The sequence below is a fragment of the Embiotoca jacksoni genome, unplaced genomic scaffold, assembly GCF_022577435.1.
Source record: "Embiotoca jacksoni isolate LCO1_2020_lvr unplaced genomic scaffold, fEmbJac1.0.p SCAF_3, whole genome shotgun sequence".
NCBI lineage: Eukaryota > Metazoa > Chordata > Actinopteri > Embiotocidae > Embiotoca > Embiotoca jacksoni.
In genome coordinates, this window is record NW_027185381.1 from 4619743 (window position 1) to 4645599 (window position 25857).

At 39.7% G+C, this 25857-nt stretch overlaps 1 protein-coding gene across 1 annotated transcript; it reads right to left on the bottom strand.

Annotated features, from left to right (window-relative positions):
- Window positions 1–802: 802 nt before the first annotated feature.
- hyal4 (hyaluronidase 4) lies at window positions 803–25200 on the bottom strand. Its single transcript, XM_069162918.1, has 4 exons — window positions 25083–25200; window positions 9732–10721; window positions 5810–5899; window positions 803–4633 (listed from the first exon to the last, which is right to left on the bottom strand). The coding sequence occupies exons 2-4, from the start codon at window positions 10686–10688 to the stop codon at window positions 4124–4126; spliced, it is 1557 nt and encodes a 518-aa protein (XP_069019019.1). The 5' UTR covers window positions 10689–10721; window positions 25083–25200; the 3' UTR covers window positions 803–4123.
- Between the last annotated feature and the right edge of the window lie 657 nt (window positions 25201–25857).

A 25857-nucleotide genomic window follows, 5' to 3' on the forward strand; every position in this document is an offset into this window, starting at 1 on the left:
GATGGAGGCCATTACATGTGTCTTAATTTGCATGTCAGAGGAGTCACATGGTCCCTTTTCTTTAGTCGCAGTGATCATATTGAAGCTGTCATGATGGATTATAAGCTCATTTGTAAAAAGAGACAATTAACCCATTTAAATCTGCATTTTTCCCAAACACGACAATATCCAAACCATGTGTCACTAGTAACCCTTTCAAATGAGAAATCATAGAACTATAGGTGAAAGAGTGTTTTATAACTGGTCATATTAAGGGATGAGGTCAAAATGCCTGATAACTGTTCCTGTCGTGATCTGCTTGCATAAATTCAGCATAAACTGAATTGTTTATGCTGCCACACAGTCTATATCTGACCCATCGCTGTCATGATTACTGTGAACAGCATGTTTCTCATTTTAAGTGATATCTGCAATGATGTGTGTCTTGTCTGGGCCATCACCTAGATCCAAGTCAAATGCAGATACTGCTGTAAAATACTTTAAACTAGTATCTGCATTTGACTTGTTTTCCTCTGTAGATACATTCTCAGGTCTTTGAATGGGTGATGTTTTTTAATTTGTCACCGTTGGTGACAATGCATTGATTGTGATCTCTCAATTTGTACTTCTTCCTCTTTTTATGCTTCTTGCATTTAAACAGAAACCAGTAGACAGGTTACAGTTTCATAAATTATATGGAAAGATTAAAGTTACTCTTTTTTTTAAGGCTCCTTGGAATTTACATTTTGAAGAAGACTAAAAGTTTGAAGCCTCATAAATGGCATTTGAGGCTGCAAAACATAAGAAAAAAAAGAGGAAGTAACACAGTACTGAAGAAAAGTCTTTATTAGCAGTGCATTTACATTCATATAACATTTGCATAGTCATTGTTGCATACATGGTTTACAATCTTAAAATTGAAACAATAAGATACAGTAAGGAAAGTTACTGCATCATGATGAGTGTAGTGACTCTCTTCAGGCCTGAACTTCTTCTTAAGGTCAGTTTGAGAGATCCACGACATATGCTACATCAAATAACTAAGAAATTACAAGAAACAAACCAGGTTTGAGGTTGCAATTAGTTTGATGTAATTTGCTCAAGGTTGCTGGTCTGTGCTCAGTTTCGGTTGGAAAAGTTAGGCTGTTTTCTGTCAGTTTCACTGCAGCCTTTTTTCTGCACATTGTTTTGACATCATCATGTGCCAGCTGCCACAAAAAAAACAATGCTGTTTATTCAGGCTGAATGCAAAGTGTAGTTTAGAAATAGTGCAAGTATATCGAGAGAGATTAACAGGCAGTTTACGTAGACTGTTGCAGTAAAGAAGGAGCTGACTCAAAGCTGTAGATTTATCAGCTGATCTACATGCAGCCCTTACCAATAGGGTCATAAGCTAGAGGTAGTGACTGAAACATGACAAGGAGCCTCAGTAGGGTGACTGGACTCATCCTTAGAGACAAGGTAAGGAGCCGAGACATCCAGAGGAAGCTCGTCGTAGAGCCGGTGTTTCTTCACATCGAAAGGAGCCAGTTAAGCTGGTTTGGTCATCTGTTCAGAAGGTCTCCTAGTGTTAATTTTTTGGGGCCATGTCAAGCTGGCAGACGATCCCAGGGATTGTACAGTATATCTCATTTGACCTCTGGCTCTCCCAGGAGCAAGACCCTCTGGACTAACTTGCTTATGATGGACAGATGGATATGATTGTACAGAATACAAAGTCGATGCAAAGACAAGTGGAAACAGACTTGCTGTAGAAGGCGTAAGAGGAGCTGAAGACACATTTTCACTAGTGGTTACAAGAAAATAAACTTTGAGTGTTGGTAGGAGGCGAGATGTCTGGTTTCTCATACCAAAGTCCTATATTTCTTACAACAGGTCTTTGATACCAAGCACAGAAAAGCACACAAATTCGGTGTAGAGCAGTCCATGACCACAAGTTCCACGGGAAGCTGTGTGAGTGTTGTAATGTATGTTGATTTCTCATGAAGCTTGTGGTCAATGTTTAACAAAACTGAACTTTGACTCAAAATAGTTTTGGCACTGATAAAGAAGACTAAAGTCATGATAACAACAGTTTTTCTTTCGAAGACGATGATGAAAATGTTTTGGCATGTCTGAATTCCCAAACTTTCAAAGATTTAGTGCCAGCAAATGGGATGAGAACATCTAGAGCCGGGGAGAAGATCAGCAATGATACCTGCTTAGAAAATTCACTTTTTTATTGCTTACGTTCTAATGTAGCTGGTTGCATTAATGAACTTCTAAAAGTGCTTGAATTAATGACAGTTTAACCATCTGACTTCAATACATTGAGTTTTGTGATAACTGAGCAAACACAATGAACACAGAGAGGAGATCGTCTTGTCAACTAATGTAGTTAGATGCTTCGTAGGATTAATGTTGGAATGGTCCAGATAAAAGTCAACCGAGACAAAGAAAAAGACAATATAAAAAGTTTAAAACTAACTCGAGGCATCAAAACAAAATTGCAACAGCATTATTTATGGACTCTAACCTGTTGCCCAACCACAAACTGGCAAGAACTAAGCCTCAAAGAACCGCAGAACACCAAGTCTATCTGAGTCAGATACAGTATGTGCCATCCTTTACATGCTGTTCAGTGTTTTGTCATACCCACAGTCCTCTATATCAGCTTCAGAGACAGCCCAATTGAGATGAAGTAAAATTTTAAACCCAAAGTGTTGATTTGATTCCTCCAAACTGAGCTATATTATCAGTCTTTAAAAAGTCATTAACAGACAAAAAAATTTAAAATTATTTTCTTTTCTTTTTTTTTTACAAAAACAGACTTGGTTCTCTTTTGTAGGGTAATAAACCCAATTAAAACATTCAGTTACAATATATTTTGAAATCATGAGCACCTTCACATGTATGTGCTGCGTCAGACCAGGATACAATATGTGTCACTTCCTGACAAACTGTACTTCAAGGGTATAATATAAGCTACTGTACAAAAAAATATGTATTTTATGTGTAGTATCTAGTGAAATAACAGCTTTTTGTTGACAACATCAACAAGTTACATGCCATCCGACGTAAACTTATTTCTTTTAAGAAAAGTAAAGGATGTTTTTAAACGCACCAATACCACATCTTAGTGATTATTTTCATATGGCTCTGTGGTACTGTTAGCACCCTTTGGTATTCATTGGCTTGGCTCCAAAACAAACTAAACAATCATCCTGGTCTGTTAAAATGCCAAACCTCTGTGTTGTGTAAAGTGCCATTTCACCCCTCGAAAAGAAAAGGAAGTGACATGTTTTACCCATTTGTTACATTTTAAACAGAGCAGCTGCCAGAGAAAAACGCTCTGTTTCTGATTCGCACTGACATTCAAAAATGTTTCTATTTTAGTGCGCTGGATGTTCTAAATAAGAGTCGGAGGAAACAAGTATTACTCCACTCAAACACAAAGCTACATTGAGCAGCCAGTTAGCTACACTTAGCATGAAGACTAGAAAGTGGATAAATTATCATCTAGCCTGGTTCTGTCCAAAATTTGCAATTAAATTTAAATTTAAATTGTAAATGGAATAATGTATTATTTAATGGTGGAGTTATTTGCCAAACTAGGTCTGGGACAAGCACTTTTCATTTTTAAGCTGCTTTAGTCAATCAACAGAAAAAAATCTTTGATGAAAGTTTTGATTTTTGATTGACAAACTGGAAGAAATTTACCTGTAATTATAGTAAAAAAAAAAAAGATCTCATAATTACAAGATCAGGATGTCACATTTACAAGGAAATTTTCTTCCATACTTTTGGTTTTTGGACCATTGGTCGGAGTAAAAAAGCAGTTTATAGAATCACACTGAATTCTGGGAACTAACCATGAACTTTTGGTGTTATTTTACAAATCAACATTAAGTGATGATAGCCTAATATTCAGACTAAATTATTATTTTTTTCCTTAACTCATCCAGCCATTATGTTCATGCTAGCCGTAGCTGTAGCCATTGATTTAGGAGCATTATCTTTGTCGTGCTGATGGCGCATACACTCACATAATAGTAACACCCACAGTTAAAATCAATCTTGAATCAAAACATCATAGTGACTATTGTGTTGAAAAGTAGCATCTTTCAGCAGCTGCATCTTAATTGACTCCTTCTGTAAGCCTTTATCATACCATTACCGTCTTTACTAGTGATAAGTTCAACAGGAGCATCAATAGCATCAGTTGGCGACTGCAGCCCGATGGCGACGCCGCACTCTTCCCTCCCTCCAAACGTTCACCCTGCTCGTCCTCCCACTCTGTCCTCTTCCTCTCCTGCTCATCATCCTCCTCTCTGTCCTCCCTCCACGGCCCATCATCCTCCCTCACTTTATTGATGCTGTCGCAGCGTTCGCCCTCGTGGCCTTCGTAGCAGTGGCAGCGAAACCGTTCAGTCAGCATTTGCAGTTCATGCTGCGAGTGCCACCCGGTCACAACAAAGTCCCCGTCACCAGAGGGATGGATCCGGTAGCTGTCGGCACTCAGGTGGAGGTAATGGTGGGCGTGAGGGTCCCGGCGAACGCAGCGGCCATTGCTCTGGCACATGAGGTCGCTGCAGACTTCGGCAGCCCGTGTCACATTGGTGATGTACTTACCCAGGCGGTGGCTCACGAAGGACTTCACCACGGTGCAGTTGTGCTGTGAAAAAAAGTATGATATTCATTCATTGATTTACTGGTTACTTTAAGATCGCTGGAAACACATCTTTCTTCAAAAGTGATTGATGGCAAACATCTGCCTACTCCCACATCCAGTATTATAGAAAAACATCATCATCCTATTTAAGTTGTGTTTGAGTCCACCAGATGAATTAAAGTCCTTATTTCCACACCTTGTAGCTCTGGGGTTGTTGTTTTTTTTTTAGCCTATTTTAGAACCTAGTTTTGGTTTCATGGCATGTTAACCTCAGTTCTGTATTCAACATGACCATGATCTTTCCTTAACCTTAACCACAGGCTTCCAGTGCCTAAACATAACCATACAAAAGTTAGGAAGCCACCCAAGGTGTCATTTGGTACAAAACAAAATATTTAGGTGAGATTCTGTGGGAATTGATCTGTAAACAAGCAACACGGACAGTTGCATGTCTGTAATTCATTCTGTTTGGTTTGCTAATCTGTTCCTTATGTATTCTAACCTAATTAATATAATACTTTTTTGTTTTTCACCACATGACCCCTGAGGAGCTCTGCAGATATTATACTGCAAGATGGTGTAAAACAACACATGAGTTAACATTTACAGTCTGCATTACAATTCCTTTAAAGCACATTTTCTGTTGCAAATAAATTGTATGATAACCAATGTAGATTGAAAAACTGAGTGCATAAATTGAATTTCCTTTCCTAAAACCAGCTGAATGTTAACAACAAGAAGGTGATCTTTCAGCTACCTGCTCATCTTGATCATTTATTATATTGTATTATGAAAGTTTTCAATTAATGTGTAATATAAAAAATGTTTCTATGTGACTGGGCTAGATGATCATGTTGCTCCATGTCTACAGGATGTGGAGACAGGAAGCCAACATCATGCTGTGACTCTTATACCTCGATGAGCAGTTTGTCTCCCCCTTGTGGACAAAAATAATAAATTAAGGCTGCTTTAACTCTTGTCCAATCTGAAAGTAACAGATATACTAAAGCCAAGATTATGATGGTTGACCTCAGATTGTGTGAAACAAACATGTATATAATACTTATACAAGAGCAAATGGATCTTCTGCTACAATAACACACATGAATAGTAGGTACATTTTCTTTGTGTAACAGGAATTGTTAGCCGACAGAGTGTCGGGGGGCAGAGGCGACCTACCCTGGACGAGGTAAGGTTCAGGTCTCCCCAGATGACGAATCCCGCAGCTCCCAGGGCAGCGCTCTCCCCGATGGTGTGGATCAAGTCTTTCTGCAAGAAAACACACAGGTACAACCATCACTGACACACATAAACATTTACTCTTTCTACCTCTGTCACCCAAAACTTTAGGGAAATGGTCCTTTAGGGTTTTAGCAGATGCTTGTGAATGAAATGAGTTTGTGAAAACATACCAGTTTAACATCTATGCAGGAATATAGACAGTTAAATGCATTAAATGTGACCACAGATAAAATGTATCTCACTTTGATAAGTAAGATACTTTTACCTCGACATTTCAAAGCTTATTTCTAAAACTACTTGCTGAATCAGCAGATCAGTTTTCTTTATCTGATTTTCTGTGTATCTCCACTAGTTATCACTGTGTACATTCCTCCATCAGCTGATGCAGAGGCAGCAGTGGACACCATCCACTCCACTGTGTCTAAACTGCAGACTAAGCATCCCGGTGCATTTTTGGCAGTTACTGGAGACTTTAACCACACCAGTCTGGATAAAGTACTGCCAACTTTGCACCAGTATGTTAACTGCCCCACACGGAACAATAAAACTCTGGACTTACTGTATGCTAATGCCATGGATGCATACAGTACTACTGCCCTTCCCCCCCTTGGTAGATCAGATCACAACCTGGTCCTGCTGACTCCCAAGTATGTTCCCCTGGTGCAGAGGCAGCCTGTGACCACCAGGACTGTGAGGAGGTGGACACAGGAGGCTAAAGAAGCCCTGCAGGACTGCTTTGAGTCCACGGACTGGAATGTGCTGTTTGGGTTAGGGTTAGGGTAACCCTCTCTGTGACGACTAGCCAGGTTAGGAGACAGCTGGAGAGAATCCACCAGCGCAAGGCTGCAGGGCCGACGGCATCAGCCCCGTGGTCCTGAAGACCTGCGCCGTCCAGCTGGCTGAGGTCCTACAACACCTCTTCAACCTGAGCCTGAAGCAGGAGGAGGTCCCGGTGCTGTGGAAGACGTCCTGCCTGGTTCCAGTCCCCAAGAAGACGACTCCATCTGGCCTCAACGACTACCGACCGGTTGCCCTCACATCTCATGTGATGAAGGTGCTGGAGAGGCTGGTCTTGGCCCACCTCAGGCCGCTGGTGAAATCTTCTCTGGACCCTCTGCAATTTGCATACCAGCCTCGTGTGGGAGTGGACGATGCTATCATCTACCTGCTGCAACGAGCTCAGTCTCACCTGGATGGAACCGGTGACTCTGTGAGAATCACTTTCTTTGATTTCTCCAGTGCATTCAACACCATCCAACCACTGTTGCTGAGTGAGAAGATGCGGGTGGTGGGGGTGGACACGCCCACCGTCTCCTGGATCAATGACTATCTGACAGGCAGACCACAGTTTGTCCGTCTGGGCAGTCTGCTGTCTGATACGGTGGTCAGTGGTACTGGAGCTCCACAGGGAACTGTTCTGTCTCCCTTCCTGTTCACCTTATACACCACTGACTTCCAGTACAACTCAGAGTCCTGCCATCTGCAGAAGTTCTCTGATGACTCTGCAGTGGTAGGATGTATAAGGGATGGACGGGAGGTTGAGTACAGGGCAGTAGTGGAGGACTTTGTGGAGTGGGCGGGAAGGAATCACCTGCTCCTGAACGTGGCCAAGACCAGAGAGATGGTGGTCGGCTTCAGGAGGAAGGCGACGGCTCCACAACCGCTGAGAGTTCTGGGAGAGGAGGTGGACATGGTTGAGGAGTACAAGTACCTGGGTGTCTCCATCGACAACAGACTGAACTGGAAGACCAACATCAATGCTGTCTACAAGAAGGTGATGAGTCGACTCTTTTTCTTGAGGAAACTTCGATCCTTCAATGTGTGCAGCGAGATGTTGGAGATGTTCTACCAGTCTGTTGTGGCCAGTGCATTGTACTTCGCTGGGATCTGCTGGGGAAGCAGCATTGGAGCCGGTGACACCAACAGACTTAACAAACTGGTTAAGAAGGCCGGCTCCATCATCGGCTACAAACTGGACAGCCTGGAAAAGGTGGTGGAGAGGAGGACGCTGAACAAACTATTGTCCATATTGGATAATCCTGACCACCCTCTCCACCACCTGCTGCAGAGACAGCGGAGCACTTTTTCCAAAAGATTCCTCCAGCTCCGCTGTCACAAGGACAGATACAGGAGATCATTCCTGCCCACTGCAATAAGACTGTACAATAACTCACCTCTGGCAAAATCCATCACACAACAATAACACTGTTGTCTGTTGTTCTTGGTTGTTTAAATATAAAAACATTTAAAAAAAAAACTTTGCACTATTGTTTAGTTAGTTTTAATTTAATTATTCTATTCTATTGTATATACTGTGCATTTTTATATTTAATATTTTTTACTGTTATTTTATTTCTTTCCTGTATCTATAAATGCTGCTATAAATCCATCACAGTACAATAACACTGTTGACTGTGTTTCTTGGTTTGTTTGTATATAATATATATATATATATATATATATATATATATATATATAATGTACTATATATACTGTGCATTTCATATTTTTTACTGCTATTTACTGCTATTTTATTGCTTTTCTATTATTCTATTCTATTCTATTATTTTATTCTATTATTTCTATTATTATCTTATTGCTTCTGTATGCTGTTGTAGCGAAAAAATTTCCCCTCGGGGATTAATAAAGTAAATACCTACCTACCTACCTACCTACGTAGATGGCAGTGGAAAATAAAGTCTGACAATCCTTACATTCAGTGAATAAACACAATGGTCAAAAGAAAATGTTTTATATGTTATATTGTCACTATGTAATGTATTTATTAAAATTACATTACTTCATAAACTGTGAAGCCTCTCCACAGTACTAATAATAACAAGTACAGCCAGGGAAGTGACTGAAAGTTTCAGTTTTTAGGACTCTAAACCTACCACAAACTAGTAAATAAATGAGTTTCTAATTACACTGCCTTAGTGCTTCGAGTCAAACTGAGATTTCAAACAGAAAACCGGTATTCTATATTTGTAAACACAAACAAGTGAATTATGGAAGGCTTTGCTTTAAAATGCAGCTGGATTTCCTTTGAAGCTTGCACGTGCTCACAAATGTATTTCTGGAGATACTCACATTGTAATTGTGGCTAATTACCTGAGCTATTGTTGCAAATGGAAGATTGAATTCAATATGTGACTTATTGTGCCGTGTTACCATTTTTAAGCCTTCTCTTTTCCCTCCATATTATCTTTCTGAGGAAGTAGTGTTGATGTATTTGACAGTTATTCCCTGTTTTGATCGTGTTGTTTGAAACTTCTAATTACTAGAAATTATGAATTATCCATCTTGATGTTATTGTGTTGTCATAAACGTTTTACATAATCACTGGTCACGCTAAAGGAGGAGGGGCAGCATTTTACCTGTCAGACTCAGATTAAAGCAGCAGGCCCGTCTTACACCACTGCAGTGAAAATGTCCATAACTTCAGTTAACAAGGAATCATAGCTCCTGTTAAAGACTTATTTTAGTCTGCAGACAATAAGCAGATGTGTGTGTTATTGCTGTGGCAAATTGATACAGTTTGTTTAAGTTAGTATCCTAACATGTGATCACCATTTAATTCCTATTAAAGTTGGAAGTGTCATTACTGAGAGTTAAGCAGCGCATGGTGGAACTTGGTGGAATTATTTCCGCTTAGGTCATTATGAAATGTATGAAATTCACACTGTTTAGACAAACCGGCCAAAGGTTTAGTTTCCAGTGTTCGAGTGTGTATGCGCAGGGAAGTACCCACGTTGTTGTGCATCGGTGTAGTGGAAATGTTAGTATGTATGGAAATGATGTGGTTAGTGCTGAAAACACAGTAAAACAGCTCCATTGTTGTGTTCAACTCTGTCCTTACTGTGGTGAGGAAGGCCAGGGCCTCGTCTCGGTAGCCCAGCCTCAGGTACACGTAGCTGGGAAGGTCATACTCCTTTGACGTGAGCGAGGCGATGCGGAGAGACTCTCCGATCCTGTGTTGGGAGAAGTGCAGGTTGCTGATGCTGTCGGTGTGACTTTTCCTGATAGCCACGGAGGGAAAGAGCGCCGTGCTGCTGTTCCACAGCCACGCCAGGTCGTCATTCCTCAGCCTCTCCAGCACGGGGCAGAAGCCAGTGTAGTTCTGCTCATGCAAGTTGTAGTTGTGGCAGTCAGGGTAGAGGTAGAAACCCCAGAGGGCATTGGGTCGAAGGCGCGTCCCCAGCTGGATAGTCCTCTGCATGAACACCCTGGCGCTTTTCTCAAACCTCCGCCGTGCCAGTTCCTCCACCTGTGCCGAAGTCACATTGATGTACGCCTTCATAGTCAGCTCCCTTGACTTGCGGCGGTAAATGTCCTTTTTATGCCAGTTACGGCTCCACTGAGGCCTCCAGAACTCCCAGTCAATGACGGCCAGCCCGCGGAAGTCCTCTGCAGGGATGAAGTGGTTGATGTCCTGGTAGGCTTTCAGCAGGTGCACGTCCAGGCTGCAATTCTGGGGCAGGCCACCGTGCACGGCGTTGCCCTGCGGGGTGTAGTATGGGTAGTAGCCCAGCCGGTTGGCGTAGAAGATGGTAACGTTCTGACCCGTCCAATCAGCACGCGGGCTCCCATGGATGTGGAAGAGGTGGTCAAGGTTGGTGGTAACATTGTACTTTATGGTGCACATGTCCAGCGGGGCATTCCAGGCAGCGATGAAAGGTTTCCGACCAATCAGAGGCAGCTTGGCGGGTTTCTGACCAAAGGCGGCATGGAAAAACAGAAGCAGCCAGGAGCAGGTGAGGACTACAGGTACAACGTGTTGGGAGGAGGATGCCCCACCCACTGGCACCACAGGCATTCTGGGGTTCAGGAATTGCTGCTGTCAATCATCCTGAGGAGAGATTGATAGGGAGAAAAGAAAAGAAAAAAAAATAGTTTGTTTTTTTATTTCAATTTCTAACATGGAAGCTTTCCCCAAGCGCATTTTACAAATTTCTTTTGTCTCACAAAATGTCAATAGAAATATGATTAGATGATTATTCACCCATCTAAGGTGAGATATTCATATACATACATACATACATACATACAGTAAAGTATTTGAATAGTAAGGCTTGTTCCAAATCAGCTCCATGTCAATCTTATGGTAAACCTTTGAACAGGTTTGTTCTTTGGGGTGATAAGGCAATGCACCACTGAAGGGAAAAAGGGACGGAATTATATTATGTCAAATTCCACCACGGTGTTACACTAGCTGTGACTGTTGTAGACAATTTATCTTGCCTCCAAATATAATAGTCCAAGCAGCATCAAGTTGTGTCGTGGGGATTTTCGCCCCTTTTGGATGATTTTAGTCTCTTTTGGGTCTGGGTGGACTATGTTTTCATCATATGTAATCTGCTGTGGGTACCCGAATTGCAATCTAGTGGTTACTTAACTATTTGCACTGTAACTGTAGTGATTAATATGTTATGCCTACATACATTTTTTGTGTTTAAGAAAAACATGAATAAGGTAGAAAATACATTTTGCAGATCTGCTGCACCTCAAATAAAATGAGCGACTGAATAAGACCATTGTGCAACTGAAAACCAAATTCAAATTCAATTGTAATATATTTTATTCATGGTAAAGCAGTTCTATTTATTTTGAAAATGGTGATGCTCACAATGGATTGTTCAGTTGTTCTTTGTAGGGACAACATGTATACTGGACTCCTAAAGAAGACTATTAAGAACCAATCATTGTCTTATGCTGCAATCTAGTGGTGACTTTTTAAATGTTCGACTCAGTGTATTAATATAAACTGTTTCAGTGCAGGTTCCTGGTGGATTTTTTTTTTTGGAACCATAGTAGGGATCTGTTTTTCTATAAGTCGGTGCCTGTTTCATTTTTTTTGTTCATCTACATTTCTTTCCCCAAAAAATGATTATCAAATTAAATGATTGGTGAAAAGAAAGAAGCAAAAATAGATCAGTTGCTTGAGTCATTGGCTCTCCTTTGTGACAAATTGGTGTTTTTCTCTGTATCATGATTGTAAAACTGAGATCAAGAGGCCAGGGGGACAACAAAAACTAGAAAACTCTGAAGGACATTTAAAAAAAAAAAAAAAAAAAAAATCGAACATTTGCACAATACATTTACAGATTAATCGATAATGATTATTAGTTACAGCCCTTTGTGCAGAAACAAATTATCCATGAAATTAGCCATTGATATTTCTGCTATAGGGCTAACCATTATTTTTATAATTATTATTTTTTTATCAGTTTATCTGCAGGTCATTTTTTTTTTTATAGTTGTTTTTCTTTGGACTACATTTTGTCTGACTAACAGTCCAAAATATCTGATTTACTGAAAGGAAGACAATGAAAAGCAGCGAATTCCCAAATCTCAGAATGTGAAACCATCACTTAAATAAAAAAAAAATTACAGTTTTGATAGACTATTGAATCAATCAACCAATACGTATCAGATTTTTCATGAGTCATTTCTGATATTAAGCTGGTACTAATTATAATTCCACTGCATTTATAACCTCTATTGTTTGTTCTTGTTGTTTTTGAATCCTAAATTCAACTATTGCAACAACTTTTATCTTTTTTTTTTTTTTTTTTTTTTTTAGGTTAAAACGATTTAATTCACTTTTTTTAGGACATAATTAGTTTGTGGCCTATAGCTCAGGCACCCAAAGGTCAAAGGATACAGAGAGGAAGTCAGTTGACACCCAAGGATTGGAACAAGGACTTCAGCCGGACACATCGCAGCTTTCCTGTCCACATCTAGTCCTCCTCTGACCGGAGCTGAAGCCTCAGACCATAATGACAGGCTTCCCTGCCAAAGATCTCGAGGTTCTGTGTTTGCTGTGTCTCTGCATCCCATACACAGCTTTCTGAAGCAAACATCCAGTCAGACAGCGGACAAAGACAGCAATCACGTGTCTGAATTCTCTACCTCAGACATTTCAGTTGACTTTCCTTGTGACTCTCAGTGAAATTCAAAAGTTTACTTATTACCTCACCAGTCGTGTTGCATCTTAACACTGGGTTTGACCCATAGTAGCAGTTTTTAACAATCATAACATTATTTGGACATGCATTATTTGCATTCCCCCAATCGTCCGCTGGGATAGACTCCTGCCCCTTTTAACCCTGTTCAGGATGAAGTGGGACGAGATAAGGGATTGATGAAAGGATTTATTTTTTTTATATAAAGTACTGTGTACTTTATTTTCATTTCATGTAACATTTAAAAGTATTTGAACAATGTTTATTCTAGAACTTTGGATATTGTTTCCTTCATCACACGCCATGTTAATTTGTAACATTCTACTCTCTTAAAAACTTGTGATAAACCATTAGCTTGCCAGCTACTGTCATTGTGTTGCAAACACTGTAATTGTAATTGATAATAATCGTTAGTTTAAATCAATCAATGGATAATTTTTTCAACAATGTCTTACTTTAAATGCTAAAGCATTAGCATGGCGAATCTACGATCTTGGGACGTTTACGCCGAAGTGTTAGCATATACTTATCTTGAGGAATAAGTCAGATAAATGTTATGTTAGAGTTTCACTGTTTATGTTTTCACTTCTATTATTTTAAAATCCTATTAATGCCTTTTTATATTGTCTTCACTGTACAATAAACTCGCCGTCCCTCCTTCACCTTTTACTTCACAGTCACACATTTTCATGAAGAGTACTGTCAACTGAAGTGCAACCTAAACCATAGGAGCATGGGACAACTCCTGCCTATATCAAAAATGTTTATGTACATTTTATAGATGATGCTAAATGTAGTAAAAAAGACAATTAGTTTTCAGTCACCTAGTAACATTCAGTCTAAACCAGTAAACACAGACAGTAATGTGTTTACCACTTCCAATGATTAGAATACATACTTACAAAAAGTATTGTTATCAAACCTGCGGACAGAGGAGTCAAAGGATCTCGTTTGATGTTACAGTGAGCGCATTGTTGGACTGTATAAAATATACTGTTTCTTATACCCTTGTACTACTGTGCAACTTCAGGTTTATACATCATAAAGGATCAGAATGATGGACTGTGTGCATAAGCTGTATTACTGCCTGCAATGTTAGTGTGTGTACATGTTACTGGTAAAGAGGAACAGGTCACCATACCCAAAGATCTGAGTCATCATGAAGGACGCATACGCGCACATGATAACAAAGATATGGCGGTTGTCAGTTAGAACATGATGCTCAGTTCCATGACACCAAGGCCAGAAAAACAAGTGCACAACAAACTCAGCAGGTTTCCTCCCACCGAGGGTGCTGTCTCACAGGAATGGCTGAGATCGTGTGCCGAGAGGCTGGGACTAGCCTGTGCACCAACAAGAGAGGGCCAGGTCTAAACCACGGCCCCTTTCCAACAGTTTTTTGGACCAAACAGATAACAGCACATTTTCATATAAAATTCTGTATAACAGTAAGATGGCTACTCTTCTCTGGATCAATGTTCAGCGAGCTTAACTGTGTGCTGCTCACAAACTGAGAGGTTTCCCTGTACAGGATGACTTTTGACTCTCCAATTGTTGTAATAAATCAACTTGCAGGTTGACGATTCTCAGAGTAGTTCTTCTTTCACAAATCAACGAACGCGCTGACAGTATTGCGTCACTTCCTGTCTACAACCATTGTGACTGGTGTTACTTCTCTCTGCTATTTCAGCTTCTTTTCCTGAATTATACGTATCTTAACTCTCTCCACACTTCTTCTAATCTGAAGTTAAAACTCACGTTTGCTCTTCTTGAGCAATTCTACTGTCAAATCTTTGACCAATGTTCACTTGACTTGGCGTTTTGGTACTGCTAGCTTAGCAGTTAGCAATGGCTTCCCTCTCTCCCTCCACCTCTTCTTGTTTTTCCTGCTCAGTGTGTGACATGTTTAGTTACGACCCTGCCTCCCTTAATGATAATGCTACCTGTAATAAATGTAGTGTAGTCAGGGCTCTGGAGGCCAGGGTCATAGAATTAGAATTGCGGCTGTGCACCATGCTAAATAACCAGCTAGCCGTAGGAGCTTCTCATGGAGGGGGTGTACAGCTGCCCGGGGCTGCAGGCTTAGTCAGCCGGTCCCTTGTCGCTTGGTAGCTTGTCGTCTCCACCAACAGTTCTTATCTTGTATCTCTATGCTGTCCTTTTCTCTCTCTGCTCTCCTCTCACCCCAACCGGTCGAGGCAGATGGCCGCCCACCTCTGAGCCTGGTTCTGTCGGAGGTTTCTTCCTGTTAAGAGGGAGTTTTTCTTCCCTCTGTTGGAGCTTTTTCTCCCTTAAAGAGAAGTTTTTCCCTCCTAGCTTATGTGGGAATTGTTGAATTGTTGGGTTTCTCTGTATAATATTGTAAAGTCTTGCTGTAAGGACTTTAATGTGTTAAGTGCCATGAAATAACCTGTGTTGTGATTTGGCGCTATATAAATAAAATTGAATTGAATTGAATTGAATTGAATTGAATTGAATTGAATTGAATTGAATTGAATTGAATTGAATTGAATTGAATTGAATTGAATTGAATACATATAATGTAGTATTGTAGGATAGGTAGTTAAATGAAACATCTACAACTATTATTCAGTCATTATTTTATGTGAAGTTAAACTTGGTATTCGGAAATAGCGTCCTTGAAAAATTGGAATTGAACAGGAATTTTCCCGGCTGAGTTGTCGGTTTGGAATCAAAGTATTTTCCCCCTCTTTGCATTCTTGCCAGTTTCTCACTGTAGGTTTGGAATTAATTTCATTGCTGCACTCAGTGATAGCAGATCATATTTCAAAGCAGTGTTACAGTAAATGTTTGAATGAATGGCTCTCAGTTCGAGCTGAAATCACTTCCATCTGAAGCCTGGCAGAGAGCAGACATGATTTGACCAGAGGAATGTGTGTGATTACTCTTTTAGTGGGTTTTCCGTTTGAGCTTGAAATCTCTGAGTTGTGCTCAAATCTGAGGCTTCCTTGAAAATCAAGGTGTTATAGATCCGTACCTTTTGATACTTGTTTGTGAATACCATCATAGATTACATCACTTGTCACATGGACTGTGCACATCTGTAAAGATTTAAGCTTTAATTATTGGTTTGTTAAAGCATGGAAGTTTTCCAAAGATCTTGGAAAAAGTGTTTGATTCTGCAAGTGATGTTTTGTTGATTTTAGGACACTGATAATACTGAGCCATATAATGGCTTTTACATTGGTAAACTTGGTTGCCAATGTCTTCCAAAAAAACTTGTATAACCTTCACGAAAGTGTTTTCCCTGATCTGCCACCTCTATGGGTTGATTAGATTTGGTTACTGAAATTAAAACTACTTTGTTAAGGTTGGGGAAAGGTAGTGGTCATGGATAAAAGAAGTCAATGGTGATTGTTGGGCTGAGAAAAGATGTCACAAGTGCTTTGCTTTTCAATCATACTTTGACAGTGATTTGGTGTGTGTTGCACACGAATGATCCTTTTCATTCTAAATTTGATTAACCATTTCCGCCCAGGAGTTCCCTCTACTGAGACCAGTATTTTATAAATATGTTAAAGGCTTAAGGGGTCCAATCATGTAAATGATAAATTAAATCGGAACACAATCCATCTATTTACATGATTAACAAATGACCTCAGGTTTCTTTAAGATAAAACTTGTGTCTAAAAATAAACTTGTGTTAATTTGGTTCTCATATGCACAAAGACTCTGGGTCCACCTTAAAGTCTGAACTGAACCAAGCCTTTATATGCTGCGCCTCATGGTTCTTATCAAAGTAAAAGACAGAAAGAGAAGCCTCCGATTATACACACTGGATTTTATGTTTAAAGTTTGGCTTTGTGTCAAAATGAATTATTTATCAGAAGTAGTTTGGAGCCGCAGGTCAATCTGGCATAGATTAAGATAAGAATTTGTTGATGTATGTGGTTCTTGTGGAATGCCTCCACTCATTCAACAAAACACAAGAAAGAGAGAGACCGTCTTAATTTTTAGTGTCTGTTGGAAAATTGGGGTGAATTTGAACCGCAGTTGCCTGTGTCTGAAGTTTAGAGGGTTGTTCTGGAGGAATGATTGCATACCATACTTGTAGTCTTCTGTAACTTCACAGCTGATCAGTTTGTGACCTCTTATCTCATGTATATAATCGTTGAATTGTTTGTTTCCTCTCGAAAATGTTCTGTTCTGTTGTAAGGACTTTCCTTTGTGTTAAGCTCTCTGAGGTGATTTGTCAATGTATAAATACAACTGAACTGAACTGAAGCTACAGGTTTCCACAAAGATTGGAGGAAAGACATTTTTTTCTCTTTGAATGGCTCAAAGTGTTACTGTACAATGTTGAAAATCCTCAATAACCTCAAAGGAGCTAATTTTATACCATTTACTTCATGAACACGAGGGAATCTTATAACGAAAGACCTCAGGAGTAACTGCAACCGACAGTTTGATGGAGGCATTTCTGAGAGGATGGAAAGAGGAGCACAGTCTGTGCATATTCAGAGATGCCAGGAGCGGAAGAAGCAGGTCCTTGGTTTGATGTTTGGGAATCGAGCCGAACCCCCGATGGAGGTATGATGGGCTGGAGCCAAAATTACAGATTCCCTCACATGCCATCTGTCACACAAATATGTCCAAACACCGACCGGACGTCAACAAGTCACATTACTATTCACTCAGATTCAGATTCAGGAAGCAGTTGACATGTCATGCTTAATCTTCCTCGCTTATTTCTTTTAATTGTTGCTGCAGTTTTTGTTAACGTCAGCACGTAAAAAAAATAAGATTTGACTGTTCTTGACTGTATTTCCAATAACCTACACATAATGAAATGTTTGCATAAAGAGAGCATCAAATAACAATGGTGCTCTTTGTTCCGACAGCAAAGTTTACTTTTCTATATGAAGCAGAACTTTGGATCTTCTCTTTTTTGATCTGTTTAAATACAAGCTGCAACAAACATAAATAAACGTACACAATTATGCATAAACTAATTCTCTGAATTATTGAATAACCTCTAGATTAATATTCAACTAACAGATTGATCATTTTGTCCCAGAGGTCCCAGAATCAAGGTGTTGTCGATGGTTTTGTTGAACCACTTAGCAATAATATAATAAAATGATGTGAAAAAATACAGTATGCAGCAAGCAAGTAGAACAAAAAGTCATAATGCAATCAACCTGATGTGATCAAGGAGTTCAAAGTTAACCTTGTGGGTCACAAGATCATTCATATGATATGAAACCATAAAAAACATGTTTCTGCATCGTAAAATTAATTTTTTCTGTTTATTAAAAAGTTTTTTTTTAGTTATCAGTAGATAGTGTTATCACAAAAAAATGTTTAAATATAGCAACTTGATATGGAGCTTTGAACTGCTCACATCTCATGAAACCTATTTCCAAAGTTGACATGCCAAAAAAAGGTCAGGGGTCACTGCTCCATGAGGCTAAAATTAGAGATCAGCTTTGTTCAAATCTAAAGGGTTTATCATCAGGGGAGGAGGAATGAGCTCAGAAATTTTTTTCCCTCCTTAGGTAGGTGGCTAGGCGGCATCCTGGTCAGAAGCCTGAACTTCTTAACTTAAGCACAGCAGCCCTGAAAGCAACTGTAGGACCAGATGTAAACTTGGAAAATGTCTCCCCTGTTGAGCTCTCTGAGTTAACTAGAATTATTTCTTCATCTGAATCCTCTAGCTGTCTGTTAGATCCCATCCCAACTAAACTTTTTAAGGAAGTCTTCCCTTTAATTAATACTTCCATATTAGATTAGATCAACCTATCTATTGTAACCGGCTATGTACCGCAGGCTTTTAAAGTGGCTGTAATTAAACCTTTACTTAAAAAGCCGACTCTTTATCCAGCTGTTTTAGGAAACTACAGACAAATTTCCAACCTGACGTTTATTTCTAAAATCCTTGAAAAAGTTGTTGCAAATCAACTTTGTGATCATTTACAAAGGAATGATCTGTTTGAAGATTTTCAGTCAGGCTTTAGAGTTCATCATAGCACAGAAACAGCACTGGTGAAAATTACTAACGACCTTTTGTTAGCCTCAGATAATAGACTCGTCTCTGTACTTGTTCTTCTGGACCTCAGTGCTGCTTTTGATACGATTGATCATACAATCTTATTACAGAGATTAGAAGACATTACGAGGATTAAAGGAACTGCATTAGACTGGTTCAAATCCTATTTATCAGATAGATTCCAGTTTGTCCATGTTAACAATGAATCTTCCAGACAAGCAAAAGTTAGTTATGGAGTTCCACAAGGCTCAGTGTTAGGCCCAATAATTTTTACTTTGTACATGCTTCCATTAGATGTCATCAGGAAGCACTGCATAAACTTCCATTGTTATGCAGATGACACTCAGCTATATATTTCTATAAAACCAGATGAAACTAATCAGTTTGTAAAATTTGAAGCCTGTCTAAAAGACATAAAGGCCTGGATGACCAAAACCTTCCTGCTTCTAAATTCAGACAAAATGGAAGTTATTGTACGTGGTCCGAAACACCTCAGAAACTCTTTCTGTAATCACTTAGTTACTCTAGATGACGTTGTCTTGGCCTCCAGCAAAACTGTGAGGAACCTTGATGAGGATTTGTCCTTTAGCCACCATATAAAGCAAATCTCCAGAACTGCCTTCTTTCATCTATGTAATATTAATACAATCAGGAAAATCTTTCCTCAACCTTGCAGCTGATCCAAAATGCTGCAGCAAGAGTACTGACGGGATTTAGCAAGAGAGATCATATTTCTCCAGTTTTAGCTTCTCTTCACTGGCTTCCTGTGAAATCAAGAATAGAATTTAAAATTCTCTTGATGATTTACAAAGCCCTACATGACCAGGCTCCATCATATCTCAGAGATCTTATAGAACCATATAATCCTAGCAGAGCACTTCGCTCTCAGTACACTGGTCTACTTGTGGTTCCTAGAGTTTACAGAAGTAGAATGGGAGGCAGAGCTTCAGTTTTCAGGCTCCTCCCTGTGGAACCAGCTCCCAGTTTGTGTTGGAGGGGCAGAAACCCTCTCTAGCTTTAAGATTAGACTCAAACCATTCTTTTTTGATAAAGCCTATAGTTAGGGCTGGCTCGGTTAGACCTGAACCAACCCTTAGTTATGCTGTTATAGGCTGAGGCTGCTGGGGGACCTCGTTACATGCTGAGCTTCTTTTCTTTCCTCCTACTCTTTAACTGACTCATACCTCACCATCTTTTTCTCTCCCATAGCTTTTTCTTATTGTCTGTTGTCTCCATTGAGTTCCCTCGCTCGCTTAGTTTCTCTTCTTTCTTTTCCAGAAGCTGCATGTCTCTGATCTGCGCTTGTCGTCTCCACCAACAGTTCTTCTCTTCTATCTCTATGCTGTCCTTTTCTCTCTCTGCTCTCCTCTCACCCCAACCGGTCGAGGCAGATGGCTGCCCACCTCTGAGCCTGGTTCTGTCGGAGGTTTCTTCCTGTTAAGAGGGAGTTTTTCCTTCCCTCTGTTGGAGGTTTTTCTCCCTTAAAGAGGAATTTTTTTTTCCCTCATAGTTTATGTGGGAATTGATGAATTGTTGGGTTTCTCTGTATAATATTGTAAACTCTTGCTGTTAGGACTTCAATGTGTTAAGTGCCATGAAATAACCTATGTTATGATTTGGCGCTATATAAATAAAGTTGAATTGAATTGAATTGAATTGAATTGAATTGAATTGAATTGAATTGAATTGAATTGAATTGAATTGAATTGAATTGAATTGAATTGAATTGAATTGAATTGAATTGAATTGAATTGAATTGAATTGAAACTAAATCAGCTGACCCTGAGCTCCCTCCTGATGTCTGAACTCAAAACCCAACATAGGTCTGTCCTGAGTCCACAGACCCCAACTGAGAAAACTAACTTTTTTATTAATTATACATGAGGATAGGAACTGAGAGAACATTGAGGCACATGCGCCATCGAGAAAATCTTGGAAATGGAAATGTGGTCCTTCATGGCAGTGCTTACAGGCTACAGTATCAAAACAGTAATGTACATTAACGTCATCAGGACGTGTCAGGAAACATCATACATGGTCCTCTAGCAAATGTGATGCTCTTTTACAGCAGCAATTTGATCACATGCTAAGTCTTCATCTATACATTCCAGCTTTTGGTGCATGGACACCAAATAATTAGATGTGATTCTTCCCAGCACAGCAGATGTGTGTCACACTGGAAAGCAAAGAGATTCATAAAACTCATTAAGATTGATCCTGTGGACTTCATGAATATTCACATTTAATTTTAATGAGACTTGGATGAGCATAGGCAGCTACATCTTGCTCTCACCCAAAGTGTTGGACGAACCAACTGACGTTTCCTTCATCAGAATCCTCTGTTAGCATTTACAAAAAGGATTTTATAATGTTATTGTAGCATGAGCGAAAAGTAGTCAGAATTGCTGCCTGTACCACAGTTTATAATCTGCCTATAGTTAAAACAGGATATCCAAGTACCATGTTGATGTCCAACAAGTGCATTATCTTCAGCCTAATGATCATGTATTACTGTAAAATGTTTATCCAATGGGTTCATATGTAGTATTTCATCAGACTGAGAGCAGCCTCAGCACACAGAGGTGCCTGTGCGATTGTTCAACTTTACATGAACCCTGAAAACTTTCCAAATCGGACTGTAGCTTGTCCCCTCCATCATCGCCTCCATAATCACAACACTCAAAAACATGACTCTGCATCAGGACTTTCCATGAGTCATACACAAAGATAATTGAACCATGCTAACCAGAGCAAAGAGTGAAGCATTTTAACAAATGTTCCTGGTAACTGAATGTGGTCATGATTCATGTTCCTCACATCAGAGCCTTAAAACAAAAGCAGGAGGAGAGGAACCACCAAAGCTAAAATCGTTCCACTCGGCGGAGCCAGAGCTAATCACAGCGGCTGGTGAGCACTGGGGCTTCAGAAATCACTATGCCACGACGAAGACTATTGGCGAGTTCGGGTGGATTTGTCAGATGGAGAAAACAGATGGATAACCAAAGAGAGAAGACAAACATGGAGATGAAAGTATGGTAAAAGTGGAGCAGAAAAACAATGTTGTTTTCAGGATCTGATATTTCTTTTCCAAAATTTTTGTCTCAATACGTCAGCTCCACACAGCAGATTCCTGTTAGTTTGGTTTGGTTGGCCAGAAGATGGTGAGAACGTGCGAATTAGAAGAAAATAATTAAAGGATGTGAAAATCTTATGTTTTATTATTAATACGTGTTTTTAGTGAAGCATTTTAGAAACAAATTTGGAGTCTAGCTTGGGAGAATATTGAAATATAACAAGCCTCCATAACCATCACCAGGCCAGAGTAAGATTTGAAAAACATTTGCAAAAATTTACATTTTCACTTCTGCCTAATCCAAAGTGTAAAATAGAGAGTAAATAACAGCCTTGAAACAATGAGTCAGCAAGCTTTGATCTCGTTAAACCTGTTTTAAGACTTCTCAGCAGCAGCTCTACCAAATGTGATGCTAAAGTAATTAAGCATAACAATGCTACACCCATTTAATCACTGTAGTACTAGGTGGGGTCTTCACTTAATGAAGCCTTCTAAAAATAGCGGTGGGTTGTGTAGCAGGATACAGTCTGGTCACCAGTACAGGGACCTCCCCCTGGGTTAAAAATAAATTCAGCGTAAAGTTTTTTATGATGGATCATGCCCACCTCTGGTATTATATATACATCCAATGTAGAGTTGGAGCAGTACAGGATTTTTGAGTCACATACCAATGCCGATATTTTAGAGTTAGATATTCTCTGATATATTGTCCAATATGTAATTTTTGAAGAATTTTAAAAGCATGCGTGTACGAGGGTGGATCAAAAAAAGTTCAGAGACTGATCAACATCAACACCTGTGTCACACAAGTTTTTGTGACCAGTGGTATGTGTGTATTTGCAATTTCAAGGAGTTTAATTTTGTGTCAAAGGAAATCTCTCTCCTCTTTCCTTCAGGAAACTCACTGAACAATTTACCTGGGTGAGGTGTTTTCAGTGGGATTTTTATTGGGCAGAACATCACTGTCTAAGACCAAACAAAGCAGACAAGGTGAAAACCAGGTCGGTTTTCTTTCATTTTCTCAGGGTTGTGCACCATGAACTCGTCCCCCTGGGCCAGACTGTCAACACAGAGTTCTACTCATGACGTTCTGGGGCGTCTGAGGTACAACATGTGGTGCAAACCACCTGAACTGTGGCCCAGATGTCACTTGGGTTCTCCACCATGACAATGTGCTCACAGTACATTGAAAACTCAACTGCACAACACAATCGTCGCTCTCCATCAGCAATACTTGTGAGATTTGACTCCCTGCAACTTCTTTCTGTTCCCCTAAAAATCAGACACAGAATTTGATGTGCGCTCTGCCCTTAACATTCAGGTCCATGTTGAAATTATAAATGTTCACGTACCTCATGTCACGAAAACCTGTGAAACACAGGTGCTGAGGTTGATTAACTTGGAATACTTACTCATGAGGCTCACTGCTTCCCCCTGCACATCACTGTGCTGCGCTGCATTTGCACACAGCGGGAATAGTCTCTGAACTTTTTGATCCACCCTCATATTTCCATTTCCCCAAAATTTTATCTTCAGATTATTCTACCTCAGTGGAAACTTTTTACTCCATTAAATTTATTTGACAGGTACAGTTACAAGACTTTATAGTACACACAAAACATAGGCTTCCCTTGTAATATATAACGTACTATAATAAATTACAGACTTTTCAGTTATTGTGGCTGATATGTGTTATCCATAAGTAAAACTAACAAAAAACAAAAAAACCAGAAGACCCAAAACAGTTTTTATATTGCAGGAGGTAATAACTATAAAAATTGCCTTATAATTGAGATAACAGAATTTTAGTATAATTTAAAACACTTTGAAATGACCCTTCTGTGTATTGACTTGTATTTGATACTTTTAATACATCCTGCTGGTAATACTTATGTGACTTTGACTTGTGACACTGTTGACACTATTTTCAAATTGCTATAATTCCACTTTTACTTCAAGGATCTTGAAGAATACATCCACCACTCACTGTTACATATGCAGTTGAATCCTCTGATGATATTGTATCATCCAAGCTGGAAAAAGTATATTAAAAACTACTGAAAATCACTACAAGGATCTCATTCATAATATTTTCCTTGTTTTATGACTTAAAACAGTTAGGTTTCTCTCAGATTTCTTAAAAAAATATTTTAAAAAAAACAGGCACTCTTATTGTATTTTCCACCAGTTTCTTCTGCTGCTGTAACTTGTGAGATCAACACAATGCAGCTGAAATAAACATAATCTCAGTCTGATTTCTCCTTATCATCCAATGTTAGGATCAACTATAAAACCAGATGTGATTTTCTTTTACAATATTTATCATAAAATGTCAGTACACTGCGTATGCTAACGATGCATGCATCTTTTAATTGGAAGAGGTTTGTCTGGTTATCCTTGGTCACCAGAATTCCCAAATTAGACAGCTGAAGGGAGCGGATCATTCAGATTAACTTTGCTTGACTCATTTCATTGCAGAGCTTCAAATGCACATTCCTGAAATCCTGTTAACTGATCAAGACTGCCAGCTCCACCTTTTGATCTTTAACCGCAGACAACTTGACCCCTGTCGCTCCATGGAGGGCAAGACTGAAAAACAACAAGCTCTCATAAATAGAGAAGAGCTTTTTATTGGCAGCTGTGATGAACTTCCATCCAACCGCTCTCACTGACATTCCTCGAAAACCGTGACCTCCCGTGTTGTTGGTTTTTTCTCCACGTAAGTCGTTATGAGTAAAGCATCTGCTAAATGATTGAAATTCAACATGAATGTGACTTTTTAATTCCTCTGTTATAACTGAGGCACAGCTTTTACCTGATGGAACACAATACCAGTCAGAGACTTGAAAAAAATGGGCTGCTTTGTATCTGATTTCTAAATGAGAAGAACTTTCTCTACTGTAAGGGTTTTGTTAAGCGTGAGCCAACATTCCATGCATGACAAGGCACCCCCGCCTCCTTTTCCTTCCTGCACTACCCAAAACACTCAAGACATGCTGTAACACCCAGGGGTTACCGCCTCCCTCTGGATTTAAAAATACACATTATCTTCCTCCTTCTGGAAAAAACTAAATCTGCAGGAAAGTCAAACTGAAAGAAAGTCTGATAAAAAGAATAAAGCGTTCAAGAGTTAGATGGTGAAAACATGCAACCAGAACTCACCTGTAGAAGCTGGGGTCTCTTCTTCAGGGGTCACAGCAGGGGTCATGGTGGCCCTCTGCGCCATACGTGCAACGGGCCTGCATTCATTCCCTCCGTTAGTCTAAAATACAAGCCAGCCATCCACACTTATATACAGCCCAGAGAGAAGAGAGGGAGGAGAAAGCGTCACCACCACAACACAGCGATTAGAGAGCAGAAAGGGAGGGGGAGACGAGAGGCATAGAAACAAAGTAAAGAGAGAGAGAGAGAGATGTTTTAAATCCCTGGGAGTCTGCTGAGCTCCTCTGAGGTCTGATCCACTCTGGAAGAAAAGTCTCAGCTCATCCACCTCAATCAGTCTGGAACACAGACGTAAACACAATTGTCAACAAGCAGCGTATGTTTGTGCGTTTGTGTGTTCAACTTGAAAAATGAATGTTAAATATACTCATTTTGTTTTAGCATTAACTTTTCAAAGTTTGAACAGGAGGAAGGACAGAGGCAAGTGTTCAGTAAAGAGAAAACTTCACTTACGACGGTTCAAAGAAAGTACAAAAGTCCAGGCGAGGGAATCAGAAATAAAGTGATTCCCTTTATTTCAAACGAGATCAAAGATATTCAATACAGAAACACAGTGGAGGATCACTAGATTAGAACTTCAAGCAGACTTGATGTAAAGACTTGACCTATTCTCTGGTAAGGCTGCAGAATAAGTACTGTGACTTATTGATTGCACAGTGGGGGGCATGCTGGGGGTGATTGGAGAACTGGATATAGGTGAGGTGGGCGTAGTAGG

Excerpts from the sequence above, each read along its gene's own strand:
- hyal4 (XM_069162918.1), bottom strand. The coding sequence starts at position 10,688 with ATGCCTGTGGTGCCAGTGGGTGGGGCATCCTCCTCCCAACACGTTGTA. Across the intron at positions 5,900-9,731 it reads CCCTGGCCTTCCTCACCACA|AAAGACTTGATCCACACCAT; the intron begins GTAAGGACAGAG and ends GTTTTCTTGCAG. Across the intron at positions 4,634-5,809 it reads TGAACCTTACCTCGTCCAGG|CACAACTGCACCGTGGTGAA; the intron begins GTAGGTCGCCTC and ends TTTTTTTCACAG.